Raw genomic sequence first — 21,485 nt, 5'->3', positions numbered from 1 at the left:
AGGTACACACAAGTTAACTATAGACAAAATAGGATTAATAATAATTATAATTAGCAGCCAGCCTAAATAACCATAAAAAGAAAGTAGAATGACTCCAAAGAGTCCATAAAGTCAAAGCACACACAATGTGGATTTTTCACCGACCTAATACGGTAATTTAAAGGCCTACTGAAATGAGATTTTCTTATATTAAACGGGGATAGCAGGTCCATTCTATGTGTCATACTTGATAATTTCGCGATATTGCCATATTTTTGCTAAAAGGATTTAGTTGAGAACATCCACGATAAAGTTCGCAACTGGAGAAAAGCCCTGCCTCTACCGGAAGTCGCAGACGATGACGTCACATGTTGATGGCTCCTCATATATTCACATTGATTTTAATGGGAGCCTCCAACAAAAACAGCTATTTAGACTGAGAAAACGACAATTTCGCCATTAATTTGAGCGAGGATGAAAGATTCGTGTTTGAGGATATTGATGGAAAAAAAAAAAAAACAAGCTAAAAAAAACAAAACGCGGTTGCAATCGTGTTGTATTGAGACAGATTCATATGTTTTTAGAGACATTAACTAGGATAATTCTGGGAAATCCCTTATCTTTCTATTGTGTTGCTAGTGTTTTAGTGAGTTTAACAGTACCTGATAGCAGGAAGTGTACGTCCACAGCCGGGTGTTGACGCGCAGTGTCTCGGGGAAGTCGACGGCAGCTGTATGGACGGCACAAGCTCAGCTGATATCCGGTAAGAACTGACTTTTTAACCACAATTTTCTAACCGAAACCTGCTGGTTGACATTCGGTCGGGATCCATGTCCGCTGGGATCCATGCTAAAGTTTCACCTCCATGAATTTTAAACAAGGAATCACCATGTGTTTGTGTGGCTAAAGGCTAAAGCTTCCCAACTCCGTCTTTCTACTTTGACTTCTCCAATATTAGTTGAACAAATTGCAAAATATTCAGCAACACAGATGTCCAAAATACTGCGTAATTATGCCGTTAAAACAGACGACTTTTAGCTGTGTGTGTACGCAGCGCTCATATTCAGCGTACACGTCATCATTACGCGACATTTTCAAGAAAAAAGTCCCGGGAAATTTAAAATTGCAACTTAGTAAACTAAAAAGGCCGTATTGGCATGTGTTGCAATATTAATATTTCATCATTGATATATAAACTATCAGACTGCGTGGTCGGTAGTAGTGGGTTTCAGTAGGCCTTTAAAGTAATTTCTATTTTCAAATCTTCACTAAAGTTGGGATTGGCATGTAGACTGTGATTAATTCACCACAAAACTATTGCACTGGCAATTAATGATGTTTAAACTAAACAAACAAACTAGAGGCCTGTTGCTCTGAGAGTTTGGACGCACGCACACGCACACACACACGCACGCACGCACGCACGCACACACACACACACACACACACACACACTGACAGACAGACATGCAGACACACACCAAGTTTAACCCTTTTACAAGTTGATTTTCATCTTAACAATGTACTAGGATTGTCAAAATCTAAATTCACTAAAAATACTTCAGTTTACACAGAACAAATTGAAAATTAAGCCCGGAGAATCGAATCCTCAGCTATATGAAGAAATTGGATCCGTTGCTCTCTCTTCCGACTGCTTGCTTTTAATTCATGGTATTTTTCCCTGTGCTTACTTGCCAGTTTAACCGTCCATACATCTTTTAGATAACAGCTCTTCCTATCACTACTGTTGCTCTTTATAATGGCCAAACCCTCCAACTGGCTTAACGTCTGGATTCCCCGTGCAGCTGCCAGTGGATTAAAAAGGTGGAAGCGCTCATTATTCACGAGGAAGACACATTTGAAACCACCTCGAGCTACTTAAAAAAAATAAAAAATCAGACGGTGAACGGAATTTTCTGATCACAATCCTGAGTTGAACTCAGATTTTTCAGTAACGATCAAGTACTGGACCTGTGCCTTGTACTGGACAGAGCACAGAGAACTGGTTTACATCAAACTAACCTCCTGAGGCACAATTTCCATTTGTCAACATGTGCTTCCCTGCTGGCTTTCCCAACATGGGGCCACACAGCAATTAACTTTCACAACAACAAATTCACAGCTCAGTTTAAAAGAGCTTTAATGTCAATTAAAAAAAAAAACAACAACTAAAAAAGCCCACCAACATTTGTTGACATTAATAAACCAATAGCAACGCATTGTTTTTGTTTCCAGAGCAGTAACTCTCCGGTAGTCCCTGTTAACATTCCAAAATTAAGCCACTGTTTCCTGTAAAATCTCCTAAATTAAGACTGGGAATGTATGCGTCATCTGTTGAGCTCCTGACAAACTGAGAGGCTGTGATGTTGCCACAATAAGTATATACACACTTATGATGGCAAAGTCACATTTACTTACTTTCATAACATTACTGAATGAAGATTTGTGGAGAGACACAAGCTGCAAGTAATTAGTGACGTTCCCATGTGTGTGTGTGTGTGTGTGAGTGTGCGCGTGTGTGTGTGTTTGCGCGCGCTCGCGCGTGTGTGTGTGTGTGTGTGTGTGTGTGTTTGTGCTCGCAGGTGCAACAATGGTAGTGTTGTGTGTGTGATTGACATGCATGTCCAAACCAGTGCTGTCCCTGTTGCGGTATCAAAATGTATTCCGATGCTTTTGGGTATTTCGATACTTTTCACAAAAAATTGCATTATTGGCTTTATTTTAACAACCAATCTTACGGTACATTAAACATATGTTTCGTATTGCAAGTTTGTCCTTAAATAAAATAGTATAACATACAGGACAACTTTTTAGAGGCGGTATAGTACAGAATATGATTAATTTGTATCGCGGCTCGGGCATCTGGTCAGGATGCCACCTGAACGCCTCCCTAGGGAGGTGTTTAGGGCACGTCCAACCGGTAGGAGGCCACGGGGAAGACCCAGGACACGTTGGGAAGACCATGTCTCCCGGTTGGCCTGGGAATGCCTCGGGATCCCCCGGGAAGAGCTAGACGAAGTGGCTGGGGAGAGGGACATCTGGGCTTCCCTGCTTAGGCTGCTGCCCCCACGACCCGACCTCGGATAAGCGGAAGATGATGGATGGATGGATGGATGGATGGTACTATACAACCCTAGTCCGAAAATCTGCAAATACAAACAATTTTAAAGGCGGTGTCCTCTGCAGTGTACATGTATGTGCTTGCATAAAAAGGCTGTTAGGAAGCATGTAACAATCAAACAACTGGTGTGTAATACAGTACAAACACACAACAAAAGACAAGAATGACACATTCAGCTTCTTGGCAAAGACTACTTCCTGACAAAGAAACTCAAAGTAATTTATACACTACTGCCATCTAACATCATTTAATTGCTACTGCATGTAACATTTGATAAATGGGTTATTCTTGTATAGCCCTTTTCTACCTTTAAGGTACTCAAAGCATTCACACACACATTCACACACTGATGGCGGGAGCTGCCATGCAAGGCGCTAATCACGACTCATCAAGAGCAAGGGTGAAGTGTCTTGCTCAAGGACACAACGGACGTGACTAGGTTGGTCGAAGATGGGGGTCGAACCAGGAACCCTCAGGTTGCTGCCACGGCTACAGTCCCAACTGCGCCACGCCATTCACATTTACTATATAATACCTAATCAGACTCAGAAGTGTTAAAGCATGGTTGTTATCAGTTCAGAGACAAATGTTACATAAGTTTGTGATTTTATTAAAAAACAAATGACAATTTATTAAGACGTTGACACAGACAATGGTACCAGCAATTGGTACCGTTGAGAACCGGTACTGATTGCCATCTGCTGGAAATTGGTACCATATTTCTTCAGATGAGAAAGGTACCCATCCCCAAAATACAGTATAGTATAGTGACGGGTTTTGCAGCCTATCCCAGCTGCATTCGGACAGAAGGCGGGGCACAATCTGGACAAGTCTCCACCTCATCACAGATAGACAGACGACATTCACACTCACATTCACACACTAGGGCCAATTTCGTGTTTCCAATCAACCCCAGGTGCATGTTTTTGGAGTTGGGAGGAGGCCAGAGTACCCGGAGGGAACCCACGCAGTCATGAGGAGAACATGCAAACTCCACACAGAAAGACCCAGAGCCCAGGGATTGAACCCAGGACGTTCTTATTGTGAGGCACACACACTAACCCTTGTTTCACCGTGCTACCCAGGTCAAATAACTTGAAACACCATGGAGTATGGAGTAATCTTCCAATGGGAGATCCTTACAGTTGTATTTGTAAATTGAGACAACGTTGATGTCCAATGTTGGATCTATATGTTTGTTGGGAAATTACCAAATTTCGTTGGTCAAACCAGCGTCAGAACCTGACATAGATAGATAGATAGATAGATAGATAGATAGATAGATAGATAGATAGATAGATAGATAGATAGATAGATAGATAGATAGATAGATAGATAGATAGATAGATGGATAGATAGATAGATAGATAGATAGATAGATAGATAGATAGATAGATAGATAGTACTTTATTGATTCCTTCAGGAAAATTAAAATTCCAGCAGCAGTGTACAGAGTTGAGATCAATTTAAAAAAAAAAAAAAGTAAAAAGTAAATAATGGGGGGTTAAATGGAAACACAATAGAGAAATATTACAGTAAGAATAAAAAATTAAAAGCAACAATGGGAATATAATAACAGTAAAATAAGAATATAACAAGACAAAGTAGGCAGTAGTGACCATGATATGAAAACGTATTGCACTGTTATTGTTTTGCATCCCCTGTCATCCTAGTACCCCCCGCCCCCCGCCCCAGAGAGGAGTTGTACAGTCTAATGGCGTGTGGGACAAAGGAGTTTTTGAGTCTATTAGTCCTGCACTTGGGATGAAGCAGTCTAGCACTGAACAGGCTCCTCTGGCTACTGATAACGCTATGCAGAGGGTGACTGGCATCATCCAGGATGCTCACTAGTTTGTCAACAGTCCTCTTCCCTGCCACCGTCACCAGTGAGTCCAGTTTCATTCCCATTGTAGAACCGGCCCGCCTGATCAGTTTCTCAAGTCTGGAGACATTGATTAAATGTTGTCAAAAAGCAAGTTGTTCCAATGTTATGGTTGAGTTGCTCAACGTCAGGACCTAATTCAACAAGTTCTCAACGTTGTTTTAATGTCTTGTGCCTGCTGGGTGGTGACCTACTTTTTGACCATGTAGTGTATAAAGATTCCATTGGGCATTTGAGGCTGCCTTTTTGGAAGGTGGATGCATAACCACCCAAGACATCAAGAATAATGTAAATCAAACTTCTATTCCTCATAACTATTTTAAGTTTCCAGAAACAGAATAATTAGCAATCATTACCAAGCTCGCTTGGCCAAGTGTCAAGACAATCAGGAGGACTAATCATGCTGGTCAAAACATGGCTCCATATCAATGATCCAGAGCAGGGGTCGGGAACCTTTTTGGCTGAGAGAGCCATACAAGCCAAATATTTATAAAAGTATTTCCGTGAGAGCCATATATATATATATTTTTTAACACTGAATACAACTACATGCGTGCATTTTAAGAAAGATCAACATTTTTAGAGTATAATACGTCTCTTATTCTTTTTAATAACATTGTTATTCTGAGGTTAACCAAAAATAAATAAAATACTTCTTGAACAGGTGCGGTAGAAACCGGATAGATGGATTAAAATGCATGGGAATGGTTTGTATTTTTAACGTTATTTTTGACACTGTGATTACCAGCTGAATTATTCATTACTTATCATGTTAAGCAATGTCAGCTAAGATTTATCTGAGAGCCAGGTGCAGTCATCAAAAGAGCCACGTCTGGCTCTAGAGCGATTGGTTCCCTACCCCTGATCCAGAGACTAAAACCTATTTATAGCATTATCACTTGCCAACCTCTTGGGAAGACATCCCATAATGGGATGTCTTGCTTAGAGTTATTTAAAAAAATATTATTATGCACAAAATTATCAGGACCAACAAAGCATCTCAGATGGCTCAATTAAGGTAGGCCATGAAAATCGAGAGGCTGAGGGTTCATCTTTTGTAAAACACTTTGGTTCCTATTACAATCGGTCATTTCCCACCAACATTTTAGGAACTTTAGGTTCCTGGAACCTCCGGTTCTAGGAAATAGAAGTGTGTGGTTTGTGTTTCCATTGCATATCACAATTCAGGGTAGTTTATGCAAATCAGGCTGATGATGTATGGAGGAGTGGCTTACTATATTTCTACACTGTAACATGTAAAAAAACAAAACAAAGATGTTTCACTAAAAAGTAATTAAATGAAATACAAAGCAGTAATACACAAAACGATATGATTTAAAAAAATAAAGTGGACCGAATTGTTCATAAAAAGTCAGGCTTTTGTCCACAATGTCCACAACAGTCAGAAAGTCGTCCTCTCAGTAAAGATGAATTCATGAGAGTCAGGTAGTTCTTTGTGGTCAATATCAGCGTTCTTCAGTGGAAAGATGAGCTGAATCCGCACAAATATGCTCACTCAAGTTCCTGCAAGTCGGAAATTTCCTTTGACCTTGTTTCTTTCTATTGTCAAGTTTTTTGTAATACACATGCACAAGAAATGTGAAATGTAAAAAAGTCATTCAGCATTCTGTAATGGCGGTCCAGCTTTTGTTTAAAAAAATACATTTTAGGAACGCCCCCATTTGGGTTTAACCAAATAGCATTTGACAGCAAAGCCCACCCCTGATAAAGTTTCGGGAACCTACCAAAAGTCCTATCTAGCTGGCAAAAAAGTTAATTAAGGACTAAATATACACAGGTAGTTTTTTATGAAAACACAGGGGGGACTTCATTTACCCAGGTAAATGGGAAATGTTCCTGTTCTAGTAGGCCCTTTTCCACCACAGGAACTTTTCCAGGAACTTGTGAAATATAATAAACCACTCCTCCATACGTCATCAGCCTCATTTGTATAAACTACCCTGAACTGTGTAATGCGGTGGAAACACAAACCACACCCTTACAGGAATCTGTAGTCCTAGGACTCTAAAGTTCCTGAACTTTTGGTGGAAAAGGGCATATTGTTGCCCATAAGCCGGACGGTCTTGGGGCTATGCAATGCTTCGACCCTTTATTCTCCTGACCTTTACCAATAGATGGATTAGATAGTACTTTATTTATCCTTCAGGAGAGTTCCTTCAGGAAAATTAAAATTTTCAGCACAATCCCATTCAAGACCAGACAAACATTACAGGGAGACAGAACAAGATCGCTGATGGGTCTGGCGGCTTCCAGCGCCCCTTACAAAAAAGGTGAGATACAGGTAAACAAGTGGGGGGGAATGGGAGAAAAAATTAGAAGATTAAAATAAATAAAAAAATAAAAATAAAAAAAAACATCGGTCTAAGCCTGGGCCCTGGAGAGGGGGTACAGACTGAGGCCAAGGGAAAAAACCAACAACAACTCATAGCCATAGTACACATCCCGCTTACATGTGTGGAAGAGGGAAACATCAAACATCAAAGAAAACAAATGACATTAAAGACATTAAAGCAGCGGATACAACCAGCCACTTCTACATACAGCTATGAATACAAATTTTGAGAAACATATACTGTGGTGGCCTCTGTGGTGTTCCAGGCCATCGTCCGCTGGGGTGGAGATAGCATGGCCAGAGACCCAACAAAGCAACCAAGAGAGCCAATATTCAACCGCAAAGACATTCCTCAATTTCAAGCACTTCACAGAAGATGAAGGACTTATTTTTGAGGTCAGGTTATGGCTTAACACGCAAGACTAAAAGTCATCGCAGCGGCGTAAAGAAATGGGAGTGTCATGTTTCAATATCTTGATGCTTTACCCCACAATTAAGGGACATTGTGGCAGTTTCAATCAAGTATTTAGCTTACACAAGGTCAACTCACACTCCGGCTTCCTCCCACTTCCAAAGACATGCACCTGGGGATAGGTTGATTGGCAACACTAAATTGACCCTAGTGTGTGAATGTGAGTGTGAATGTTGTCTGTCTATCTGTGTTGGCCCTGCAATGAGGTGGCGACTTGTCCAGGGTGTACCCCGCCTTCCGCCCGATTGTGGCTGAGATAGGCACCAGCTCCCCCCCAACCCCAAAGGGAATAAGCGGTAGGAAATGGATGGAAGGAAGGTCAACTCTTACAAAGCGAAAAGGCAAAGTATCAAAAAAGCAAAGTAGGGTAGAAGGCAAACCTTAACTTAAAACTCAAGGCTTCGTTTGGTGCCCAATTTTTTTTTGGGTGGTACCATTTAGTTTTTTATTAATACTTATTTATTATTATTATTATTATTATTATTATTAGACTCCTGAAAGGCGCCCACCTCACACTAAACCTAACGTTACTGTGCCTTATACACACACGTAGTATGTTTAAAGTAGAGATTATCTGATTCATCCAGGATTATAGTCAGTGTATATTAATCATAATGAGACACCCTTAATAATATATTTATTATCAGTATTATTAGTGCATCTACTGGGGGCTAAGCCTCCCCTGTCTTTAGAAACTAGCGACGCCTCTGTTTCAAACTTTAGTTGAGGTCTTTAAATGCATCACAAATATGTCCCGTGTGATGCAAAAGTAAAACTTAGAGGGGAACATTATCACCAGACCCATGTAAGTGTCAATATATACCTTGATATTGTAGAAAAAAGACCATATATTTTTTTTACCGATTTCCGAATTCTAAATGGGTGAATTTTGGCGAATTAAACGCCTTTCTATTATTTGCTCTCGGAGCGATGACGTCAAAACGTGACGTCACCTAGGTAGTCAACCGCCATTTTGTCAAACACATTACATGCAGCAAGTCAAATCAGCTCTGTTATTTTCCACTTTTTCAACTATTATACCGTACCTTGGAGACATCATGCCTCGTCGGTGTGTTGTCGGAGGGTGTAACAACGCGATCAGGGACGGATTCAAGTTGATTTACGTAGAATATGCATTGATTAGCACGTCATGCTAATATATGCTAACAATCAATCGTTTGGTCTGCACATTTTACCGGCAATGCTAAGGCAGACATGGCACAGAGATGTATGGATAACCTGCAGATGCATTTCCAACGATAAAGTCAACGAAATCACAGAGGTGAGTTTTGTTGATGTTATTGATTTATGTGCTAATCAGAGATATTTGGTCGCGGCATGACTGCCAGCTAATCGATACTAACATGCTATTTAGGCTAGCTGTATGTAAATTTGTAGCTATATTTGCATACAACCTTTCTCTCGACCCACATTTAATGCCAAATAAACACTTACCAATCGACAGATTTAAGTAGCTCCAGTGTCAATGCGAAAGTCCCGATTGTTTGGTCTGCACATTTTACCGGCGATGCTAAGGCAGACATGGCCGAATAGCGTCAATAGCTATTCGCTCAATAGCTTCAGTTTCTTCTTCAATTTCGTTTTCGCTATCAGCCTCCATACTCCAACCATCCGTTTCAATACATGCGTAATCTGTTGAATCGCTTAAGCCGCTGAAATCCGAGTCTGAATCCGAGCTAATGTCGCTATATCTTGCTGTGCTATCAGCCATATTTGTTTGTATTGGCATCACTGGATGACGTCACAGGAAAATGAACGGTAGCTTCACAGATAGCGAAAATCAGGCACTTTAAAGCTTTTTTGGGGATAGTCCATGAAGGGTAAAATTTTGAAAAAAACTTAGAAAAATAAACAAAGCCAATGGGAACTGATTTTTATTGGTTTTAACCCTTCTGAAGTTGTGATAATGTCCCCCTTTAAACATGATTTTGTCCGATGCTGCAACAAATAGATTTATCTTCTTTTTTTTAACCTTTCTTCTATCATCTCCTAGTTGCCAAATGTTGGCGCTGTGCGTAAATGCTTAAAGGTGAGCTTTGATGATGTTATGATGTTTACGAGTGAACAGTAAATTGTTTGATGCTGGGTTTACCACTACCAGATGACTCTGGCAATTCTTGTTTATTTAAGTCCATGGGAAGTGGACCTGGACAACACCTCTTGTATGAAGATAAAACTTGGTGCAAATCATTTCAGTATAAAAATTGTTAATTTAAAAGAAACAGAACTGTAATTTAACAAAATACCTGGAACTCCTGGAGGGCCGTTCTTCCCCACTTTTCCCTCATCTCCCTCTTCTCCGATCTCACCTTGATCTCCTTCATACAAAGAAAGGATTAGCAAACAAACAAAATAAAAAAAGCATTTGCGGGCATATTCTAAAATGGAACAGCTTTACCATGTTAACAATACACAATCCAATTTGGCCTTTTGTCTTTTTGTGTGTAAGTTATGATGTACACACAGTTTGTTTGGATTAATATTTTTGATTATGCAGTAATTCACAAAAGTCTTAGGCCACAATTAGATATTTTTGCAATACTTTATTGAGCACATATACTGTAACTCAAATATCACTTAGTAGATCTTCAAGGTAAAAAGTGAACATTGTGCTATTTGTGTTTGTTCATTAGCAGGTTACTTCCTGGTTGAAGAGGATGAAAAACAGACAGGTGTGCCATTGTGATTCTGGTGGATTGGCCGTTCCTTTAAAGCAGGCCTGGGGAATTATTTTGACTCAAGGGCCACATTTAGAGAAAAAAAGGTGTCTGGGGGTCGGTATATCTATTTTTAGGAACACTAATACAAAACCTCACAATGATGTCTGATTGAATGCTAAAAACGTTATGACAGACCACCTTAAAAAACATAATGGAAATTTAGATTTTTCTATGAACAATAAAACACTGAATATTGACAAAATATGAAGGTCACACCCGCTTTCGATCGACCTATTTTACAATCAAGTGAAACGCAACAAAAATGCAACAAACAGTGAAATATGAACGCGAAGGGTACAAAATAAACCCACCTACAATCTGATATATCTGATATATCACTAAGCTTTAGAACTTTGATGTGAAAATCTCCTTCCGCTTCTGTGGAAACGCTTCCCACCCACATTGCTTGGTGGCTCGTCTGAGCTGCTGTGACATAAATTACCATAGTAACTAATTAGATGACAATAGTAACTAATTAGATTACCATAGTAAAGGGCATATCATTCAAAAGCTCAGATTCCAACCATTGAAATACTTTGTACTAGGGGTGTGGGAATAAATCGATTCAAATTTGAATCGCGATTTTCACGTTGAGCGATTCAGAATCGATTCTCCTTTTTAAAAAAATTAATTCTTTATTTTATTTTATGTATTTATTTATTTATTTTTGTATTTTTTATTAATCCAACAAAACAATACACAGCAATACCATAACAATGCAATCCAATTCCAAAACCAAACCTGACCCAGCAACACTTAGAACTGCAATAAACAGAGCAATTGAGAAGACACAAACACGACACAGAACAAACCAAAAGTAGTGAAACAAAAATGAATATTATCAACAACAGTATCAATATTAGTTATAATTTCATCATAGCAGTGATTAATAATCCCTCATTTACATTATCATTAGACACAAAAAAAGAACAATAGTGTCACAGTGGCTTACACTTGCATCGCATCTCATAAGCTTGACAACGCACTGTGTCCAATATTTTCACAAAGATAAAATAAGTCAAATTTTTGGTTTGTTTAATAGTTAAAACAAATTTACGTTATTGCAATCAATTGATAAAACATTGTCCTTTACAATTATAAAAGCTTTTTTTTTTTTTTAAATCTACTGTCTGCTTTAATGATATAGTGACCCAAACTGAAATAATAAACTCCTGTATTAATCACCATCAAGAAATAATGTATTCTTCCTTGGTCCATGTGACACCGATCTACATAGTTTAGTGGTAATATGGGCCTGAGCGGGTGATGTAGAACACCACAAGGACCCAAATTAATTTGCAAAGATTATTATTATTATTAGCATTACTATTATTGTATCATGCATGGAAATTGACTAAATTGGAATTTTTTTTCTTCTTCTGCCAATTATAGCCTTCCTTTTATTCACTGTTTTATTATTTCAGAATGACTACTGTGATAAAGTTTATTAAAACAATAAAAACAAATGCTGGTCGAAGACTTTTACATGGTAATATATGCCACAGCTATTTCATTTCTAAAACCAAAAGGTCCATTGAACTATTATTTATGAGATCATTGTTGGAGTCAAAAACAAATGAGTTGTACAGTTCATGCAAAAGAGGTTTTGGCAAGACGTGATGTCTGATGTGGCTGCCAAGGACACTTTGTAGCCTGGGTGCTGGGCAAAGGCAGGATAGCAACAAACCTGTTTGCATTGGTGCATATTAACATCACTTTATTATTATTTTTTTACCGGCTTCATATTTGTTCATAAAATCCAACTGCATACTGTTCAGGAATATTCTTTAATGTGGGTATTTCCTGTACAGTTGTAACAATACAGTTGTGGTTATAGTTTGCAGCTGTGTAAAACTGCATTATGTCATACTAAGTGGAGGTATTTTTGCCTCTCATGTGTAGGTAAATAAAAGTAATATAAATATAACACATCTCACTTACACTTAGTGTTGTCCCAATACCAATATTTTGGTACCGGTACCTGTACTAAAATTATTTTGACACTTTTAGGTACTTTTCTAAATAAAGGGGACCACAAGAAATTGCATTATTGACTTTATTTTAACAAAAAATCTTAGGGTACATTAAACATATGTTTCTTATTGCAAGTTTGTCCTTAAATAAAATAGTGAACATACATGACAACTTGTCTTTTGTATTACGTAAGCAAACAAAGGCTCCTAATTAGTCTGCTGACATATGCAGTAACATACTGTGTCATTTTCCATTGTATTATTTTGTCAAAATTATTAAGTGGTAGAAAATAAATTATTAATCTACTTCTACATTTACTGTTAAAATCTGCTTATTTTCTCTTTTAACATGTTCTATCTACACTTCAGTTGAAATGTATTAATCAATTATTCTTCTGTTGTTTGGATACTTTACATTAGTTTTGGATGATACCACAAATTTAGGTATCAATCCGAAATCAAGTAGTTACAGGATCGTACATTGGTCATATTCAAAGTCCTCATTTGTCCATTTACATATTTCCTGAGTTTATTAACATAATATAAATAAATAAAAAACAAAGAGGTTGTGATACCAAAAAAATATCGACTTAATCACAGTAATATCGCTCCTGTACTTGGTATCATTACAGTGAATGTCAGGTGGCGTTTGTCTACAATTTGACGCCGGTGAGCAACGGTGTGGAGTGAAGCATGTTTAGCTATTCCTCGTCCTGCAGGGATGATACTTGTATGGAACATACTTTAAGATGAGTTATTTAGAAGTAGCTAAAACACTGCCTGCCCACAGCGGCTGGACTTTAGCCACTAGCTAGCTAGCATGTCTTAAAGCATCTCTTCCTGAGGGCTTTTCAGTGTTATAACTTCACCTTTATCGTTAGTTTTTAATCCAAAATGCGTCCGTTCTCCCATATCTGTCTACACACTGTGTCTGCTTGTAAGTACTCTGTGATTGTGTGCTGCCGAACATGCTCGTCTGCTCGTAAAACCAGCAATGACACGACGTGACGACGACGGGGCACGGGGCAGTGCGGGATCGGTATTTTTCAGAGGCGGTATATTACCGAAAATGATTCATTAGTATCGCGATACTATACTAATACCGTACAATTACACTGTTAAATTACTACTTAACTAACTGCCGCAATCAAAACTGATAGAGTATGATCATCATCATCATTATTGTGGCCAATTTAGGAGTTTTTTTGAGGGATTCTGAAAGGTTGCCTCACAAGAAAAAGTATGTAGAAGAAAGTACTCGTAGAAAAAAACAATAAGGTGACACATCCAACGAGGTGCATAACATTGGAAAAAAAGCCTACGTGACGCTGCTGAAAATACGAAGAAACGTGGGCGCACGACGTCACAGACACATTTTGAGGTCAGTCGTATCTGAGATGCGTCTTGTCTAAATAATCGCTACAGTATTGTGACAGCTGTCTAAATACACAAAGTTACAAAGGGGATTTTTTTTTTCAGCACACGCAGACACAAACATGGTCTTTACTTCTTAGCTCACTTCCATCACGTCATCTTATGTCACTTTTGCATCTGCCTGGGCTGAAATGGAAGAAATAAATACTTAACATCACCTGGTGTGCGTTTTTATAAGGTCTGTCCGAACCAGCAGAGCAATGACCTACTGGATGTCATAAAAGACAAAAGGCATTCCCTCCAAAAGACAGTGGGTGAACTCGCTGTTAAACTACAGGACATTCCACGCTGGCTACCTTCATCATCAACTCTATAAACTCCTGGAGAATTATTTTGGTGTTTCCTCAGAATTTTCCATTGTGTTTTTCCATTTGACCACTTACTGACATTTACATGACGACCCGCTTACAAGAAGTCTACAAGTTAAATAGCAGTTGGTTAAAAAGACATGGGAAAGTATTTACATAGCTAAAACCTATAGTTTGGAATTACAATGTTATATTTTTTAATCACACATTCACAATGCACAAGTGGTCATATTTACCTTTAGCTCCAGGTATGAAGGAGTTGCTGCAGACGTCTGGAGAGGCAAAAAGGCAGCAGAACAAGGCCGTAAGACAAAGTAACAGCAAGCTTGTTGAGCATCTTCCTGCCATGATCTATCAAAACTATTATTTTTTAAGATATTATATTGACCGTGTTGCCTCTTCGGTACCAGGGTATGCCTTCGGAGAGACGTAACCAAAGGACAGCAGGCCAGTGAAGCACTAATGAGCAGACATGTTGAATGTAAGAAAACACAGACAGTAGAATGCACGCACCCACGCTTGTTTACATGCTCTTATCTGCTCCTTGTCATGCTGTCAAGCCACACTTACCAGGGTCTCACATTCTACAGAGCTCAATTCAAAAACCCATCAAACTAAATTCTGAATAGCAAGCTACACTGAGGGCCTGGATAGATAAATAGATAGATAGATAGTACTTTATTGATTCCTTCAGGAAAATTAAAATTCCAGCAGCAGTGTACAGAGTTGGGATCAATTTAAAAAAAAAGTAAAAAATAAATAATGGGGGTTTAAATGGAAACAAAATAGAGAAATATTACAATAAGAATAAAAAATAAAAAGTAACAATGGGAATAAAAATATAACAGTAAAATAAGAATATAACAAGTGAAAGTAGGCAGTAGTGACCATGTTATGAAAACGTATTGCACTGTTGTTGTTTTGCATCCCCTGTCATCCTAGTACCCCCCGCCCCCCGCCCCAGAGAGGAGTTTTACAGTCTTATGGCGTGTGGGACAAAGGAGTTTTTTAGTCTTTTAGTCCTGCACTTGGGATGAAGCAGTCTAGCACTGAACAGGCTCCTCTGGCTACTGATAACGCTATGCAGAGGGTGACTGGCATCATCCAGGATGCTCACTGGTTTGTCTGCAGTCCTCTTCTCTGCCACCATCACCAGTGAGTCCAGTTTCATTCCGATTGTAGAACCGGCCCGCCTGATCAGTTTCTCAAGTCTGGAGCTGTCCTTCTTAGATGTACTGCTATAATAAAGATTTGTGTGGAGTAAAACACGGGCAAATTTGAGGGCTAACGATGCAAAGCTGATCTACGAAGCATGTAGAGTAGGGGTGTCAAACGTACGACCCGGGGGCCGGATCAGACCTGCAAACTGGTTTTATCCGGCCCGCGGGATGAGTTTGCCAAGTATAAATATTACCCTGAAAATTTTTAATGAAAAAAAACAGCTGTTTTAAATTTGTCCAATGAATGTCACAATAGCAATTATTGATCTCTTTGTAGATGATGCTACTTATGTAAAAAATAAACCACATAATGTTAGTACATCAGTCGAGGAAAATGATCAAACTATATTAATAACATACTGTAGTTTGATTTTGATTTATATATTTTCTATCTTGATAGATTGAAAATGAACACCAATGAGTTGTCGATGAACATTATCACATAATATATTCAGAAAATATAAATCAACTATCAATCAATCAATCAATCAATATTTATTTACATAGCCCTAAATCACAAGTGTGTCAAAGGGCTGCACAAGCCACAACGACATTCTCGGTTAAGATCCCACATCAGGGCAAGGAAAAACTGAACCCAGTGGGATGACAATGAGAAATCTTGGAGAGGACCGCAAATGTGGGTGACCCAGATCTAGTCTAATTGGTTCGACCTGACCAATCTAAGTCTAATTGGTTTACTTTGTCTTACAAAATGTTCTCTGTCTCAACCAAGTAGCCTTCACCAGTTTATGCTAATAGACTTAGATTTGTCAGGTGTAGTCTAATTGGTTGAATCTGATCAATCTTAGTACAAAGGGTTCATCTCTGTCCAATCTAAGTCTGAGCATGAACTGATGAAGCCTACTTAGATGGGAGGTGAAACGTCTTCTAAGACAAACTGCACAGTCCAGTTCCGATCCATTGAATGCCCTGAGAAGTTTTAGAGAACATGTGTCCAATTTACATTAAAGGCCTACTGAAACCCACTACTACCGACCACGCAGTCTGATAGCTTATACATCAATGATGCAATATTAACATTGCAACACATGCCAATATGGCCAGTTTAGTTTACTAAATTGCAATTTTAAATTTTCCGCGACGTGTCGTGTTGAAAACGTCGCGGAATGATGACACGTGCGCGTGACGTCACGGACTGTCAGGAAATATTACCTCAGTTTCTTGTTGAAAACATCGCGGAATAATGACGCGTACGCGTGACATCACGTGTTGGAAGGGACATATTAGCGAGGCACCAAACACGGCTAAAAGTCGTCTCTGTTCATGGCGTGATTACACAGTATTTTGGAGATCTGTGTTGTTGAATCTTTTGAAATTTGTCCAATTAATAATGGAGAATACAAAGAAGAATGCTGTTGGTGGAAAGCGGTGTATTGCAGCTGTCTTTAGCACCGAGACAAAGCCGGTGTTTCTTTGTTTTTAACACAGAGCGGTCAAGCGAACATGTTTCTCTACGTCAACCAGCATATTTTTGGATGGGAAAATTGCGACATATATCTTACCGGAGACATCATTGGATTATTCGTCCTCCTGCAGTAGCTGTTTAAAAGGCAGCTGTGAGCTTGTCTCCTCGGCTTCTCTCTGAGACACTGCGTGTTCAAAGCAGCCATCCGACCTCGAGGTATGTCTTTACAATCTCACTAAAACACTATTAAAACAATAAGCAGATGAGGGATCTTCCAAAATTATCCTAGTAAATGTGTCTAATTACATCTGAAAACGCTCACACTGCCGCCGCCCGGAGCCGTCGCTTTTTATTTTATTTTATTATTCTTTATTTTTTCTAGTCCTTCGCTATCAATATCATCATCCATGAATCTTTCATCCTCGCTCAAATTAATGGGGAAATTGTCGTTTTCTCAGTCCAAATAGCTCTTGCTGATGGAGGCTCCTATTAAAAACAATGTGAGGACGTGAGGAGCCCTCACCCTTGTGACGTCATCGTCTGCGACTTCCGGTAAAGGCGAGGCTTTTTTATCAGCACCAAAAGTTGTGAACTTTATCATCGATGTTCTCTACTAAATCCTTTCAGCCAAAATATGGTATTATCGCTTAATGATCAAGTATGACACATAGAATGGACCTGCTATCCCCGTTTAAATAAGAAAATCTCATTTCAGTAGGCTTTTAAGTTCATACTTTCAAATTGGCCTACTGTTTTAATGAAGGCTGGCACTGTTATCCTTGAAGTGACATGTCTGTTAACATTCTACAAGGCCAATTCATGCATTTCCATCATGAAAATTGCTATCCATGAAAGGTAGCAGACATGCATGTTTCTGACAACACCCACAATCTTTGCATGCACGCATTGCTTGGCATATGTTGCTTGAACACACATATGAGACCTACGTTTGCTAAGATTAGAACAGTGGTTCTCAATTGGGGGTACGCATACCCCTGGGGGTACTTGAAGGTATGCCAAGGGGTACGTGAGATTTTTTTCAAAAATTCTAAAAATAGCAACAATTCAAAATTCCTTTATAAATATATTTATTGAATAATACTTCAACAAAATATGGATGTACGTTCATAAACTGTGAAAACAAATGCAACAATGCAATATTTAGTGTTGACAGCTGGATTTTTTGTGGACATGTTCCACAAATATTGATGTTAAATATTTTTTTTTTGTAAAGAAATGTTTAGAATTAAGTTCATGAATCCAGATGGATCTCTACTACAATCCCCAAAGAGGGCACTTTAAGTTGATGATCACTTCTATGTGTAGAAATCTTTATTTATAATTGAATCACTTGTTTATTTTTCAACAAGTTTTTAGTTATTTTTATATCTTTTTTTTCCCAAATAGTTCAGGAAATACCACTACAAATGAGAAATATTTTGCACTGTTACACAATTTAATAAATCAGAAACTGATGACATTTTGCTGTATTTTACCTATGTATCTCTTTTTTTTCAACCAAAAATGCTTTGCTCTGATTAAAGGGTACTTGAATTAAAAAAATGTTCACAGGGGGTACATCACTGAAAAAAGGTTGAGAACCACTGGATTAGAAGAGAGGATGGGAATAAAATAAAGAGATACAAAAGGGAGTTTATAAGAAAGAAAGAAAAAGAAACTTGGAAAGGAGAAAGAAAGGAACAAAGAACACATTTGAAAGAGATGTGGTTAGGGCTGCATGTTAAACTAAAAAAATTTGTGAACTTTACTTTCTAATCAAGGGCATTCACATGATCTGGGGTACAGCAAGGTTAATACTATCAATTCAGTATTAATGAGAAAGAAAACACATCTCTTAAAGTCAATTGCTCCCTGAGGGACTGAGTTTGGTAATCAAGACATTAGAACACAGCTCTTTGAATTTGAGCTCACTGCTTGTTTCATTGCCTGTGTTATGCTTGGCATTTGTTAATGTTATTTGTATTTGCAGACAAAAATCTGTCGAATACCGGTGGACCAGTTGGGAGATGACAAAACATTTTTGTTTTCAGCGATGGAACAACTTAATTGAACTATTGCACACATTGTGCTCTTGAGAGGAAATGATACAGGCCTGTTACATGTCAGAGTTATTCAGTCATCACTTTTTCATGCTGATAGTTATGTTTGTTTCTTTTAGTTAGTACCGAAACTCAGTTTATGTCTTATACAGACAAAGGCTCGAAAACAATTTGGGTTCATTCTCTTGATAAGTAACATGGATAGAGTCAGACCAATGTTTTATTTGGCATCAACTAATGTTTTTTTTAAAGCTTTGAAGACTTTAGTATATCATTCCGGCTGTGGAATTCATGGATTTCAAAACCTGTGTTCTTTGGTTCAGCAAATCTTTTATTATCCTGGCTTTCAGCTGGCTGGTTGGGAAGAGAAGACTTGCTGTGATGAACAACCAAAGCCAAAAACATGCCTTTTTGCGGCCAACACAGTGAGTGCATACTGAACTCTCACAAATACAACATTTAAGTATACATCCTAATCAATGTCATTCGTAAAAAGTATGTAATTGAGGGTGGTACATCAGTTTTTGTCAGAATGTGTTGCAAAATGTCGGACGAAAAACTGAATTGGTTGAAAATTAAAGCAATTTTCCAATAAAAAATACTTTCATCACTTTTATGTTTATTAAAGACTATTGTTGGCAAAGAGCAGAGAGAGAAGGGGGAAATAGAAAGCCAAGCAAAAACAATCTTCATACTTTTCTACAAGTTATTTCTTGATTTCAATAGTGTTTCTCAACTTATTTATGAAAGTGCTACTTCTACTTACTTTTCACAATTGTACCCAACAAAACAAGCACATAGACTAAGGGCCTGATTTACCAAGATCCAAATACCACGCGCTAGACAGCGTGTTCAAAAAATAAAATAGCTTGTGCTAGGGTTGTCCCGATAACAATATTTAGGTACCCGTATCGGTACAAAAATGGATTACGATAATTTTCTTAATAATGGAGACCACAAAAAAATGGTATTGGTCAAATTTAAAGTCCTCATGTGTCCAGGGATGTATTTCCTGAGTTTATAAACATAGCATGCATTTTAAAATAAGGAAAAAAGATTTTGTGATGATAAAAAATATCAATGTAATCATTGTAGTAAACCAGATACGCTATTGTGTTTGGTATCATTACATTGGATGTTAGGTGTAGATCCACCCATGGCATTTGTTTACATTCAGGAGCGCTATCTTTTGTTACAATTGATAAAAAGTGCAAAAGTACAGCAGATCGCCTTAAGTTAATGGAGTTTTGCATGTACAGAGGACATTTCGATTTACACATTCCTCTATTTGCAACCTTTTTGGTTTACAAACTTTAAGATTGTGCCAGACGACTCTGTGTCCCAGACGACTCTGTGTGTCTCTGTGTACGAACTTTTAATTAATTCACTTTGAGTTCCGCTGCCAACCAGTTTGTGCTTGCTTGTATTGAAGGGACTGAGGAAGCTAGCTTCATATCACAGCAATTTTTTAATTGTGATGAGGACGGACAATTCTGGAAAAAGATGCCAAAGCGGACTTATTTCACAGCAGAGGAGAAGATTTACCTCTTGTTCAGCGGCGCCTCTTCCAACGTACACACACACCCACACGGCGGGTTCCTCCCCCGCATAGTACCTTTTCTCCCATTGTCGGCTCCTTTCTCTCCTCTCGAGCAAAGGAGCAGTTCACAATAAGACCTTTGCCAATGTGTTTACTATTATTATTTTGTTTTTAAATGTTTATTATTTTAGCAATATGGTTGTTAAAAATAAGGACGTTTGTGATTTCTGATCGTTTGTGAGGGCACCAAAGGTACTTTTGTGTGTTTGCAAAGCAGCGCATACAAAGAACAGCAACTTGTTGTTGTTGTTTTGGTTTGTTAATAAAGAAATAGTTAGTTCATCACCTCTTTGTTATTTGTTTGATATACAGTACTGTATAGCACTTTATATTGTGTTTAAAGTGTACAAACTTTAACTAAAATAAGGACTTTTGTCGTGGTTCATATTTACATTGTTTCTTATGGAGAAATGTTCATTATGTGAACGTTTCAATGTCCAAACCCTGTTCAAGATCCAATCTGCCTTGGAAACACTCATTTGACTCCACATTCATGTTATGGTCTCCAACCTGTGTGGGATGTTGGTGAACTAACAGCACACATATATAATCTGTAACACTTTTTCTGCAATCCAGACAACACAACCTATTTTTAGTACACTTATGGCGGACAGGCGAGCACAACACTGCAGAACATTCGTGCGTCTGAAATGATCGAAATGCAAGTTTTAGTCTTCCCCTCCCAGTTTTGTGGGCGTACTAATAATCAGTATATATTCTACATATTCCTGAAGATAGACACGCTATATGGATTGCACGCCTTTTTTTTGCTCACTTAAGAGACACAATCTTCTGCGCATGAGGGCAGTAGTTAAAGGGGAACATTATCACCAGACCTATGTAAGCGTCAATATATACTTTGATGTTGCAGAAAAAGGACCATATATTTTTTTAACCGATTTCCGAACTCTAAATG

General features: G+C 38.4%; 1 protein-coding gene across 1 annotated transcript in view; it reads right to left on the bottom strand.

The window, feature by feature from the left end:
• The window catches only part of LOC133562199 (collectin-10-like), a 39,317-nt gene extending 24,614 nt beyond the window's left edge, over positions 1–14,703 (bottom strand). Inside the window, exons 1-2 of the mRNA XM_061916159.1 lie at positions 14,500–14,703; positions 10,075–10,146 (exon numbers count right to left, since the gene is read on the bottom strand). Coding sequence (XP_061772143.1) covers positions 10,075–10,146; positions 14,500–14,611 — 184 coding nt within the window. The 5' untranslated portion in view covers positions 14,612–14,703. The remainder of the gene's footprint in view (positions 1–10,074; positions 10,147–14,499) is intronic.
• Positions 14,704–21,485: the final 6,782 nt, after the last annotated feature.

The sequence above is a fragment of the Nerophis ophidion genome, linkage group LG11 (assembly GCF_033978795.1).
Source record: "Nerophis ophidion isolate RoL-2023_Sa linkage group LG11, RoL_Noph_v1.0, whole genome shotgun sequence".
Lineage (NCBI taxonomy): Eukaryota > Metazoa > Chordata > Actinopteri > Syngnathiformes > Syngnathidae > Nerophis > Nerophis ophidion.
The sequence above is the reverse complement of the archived record's forward strand: the minus strand, read 5'-3'. Positions and strand labels throughout refer to the sequence as shown.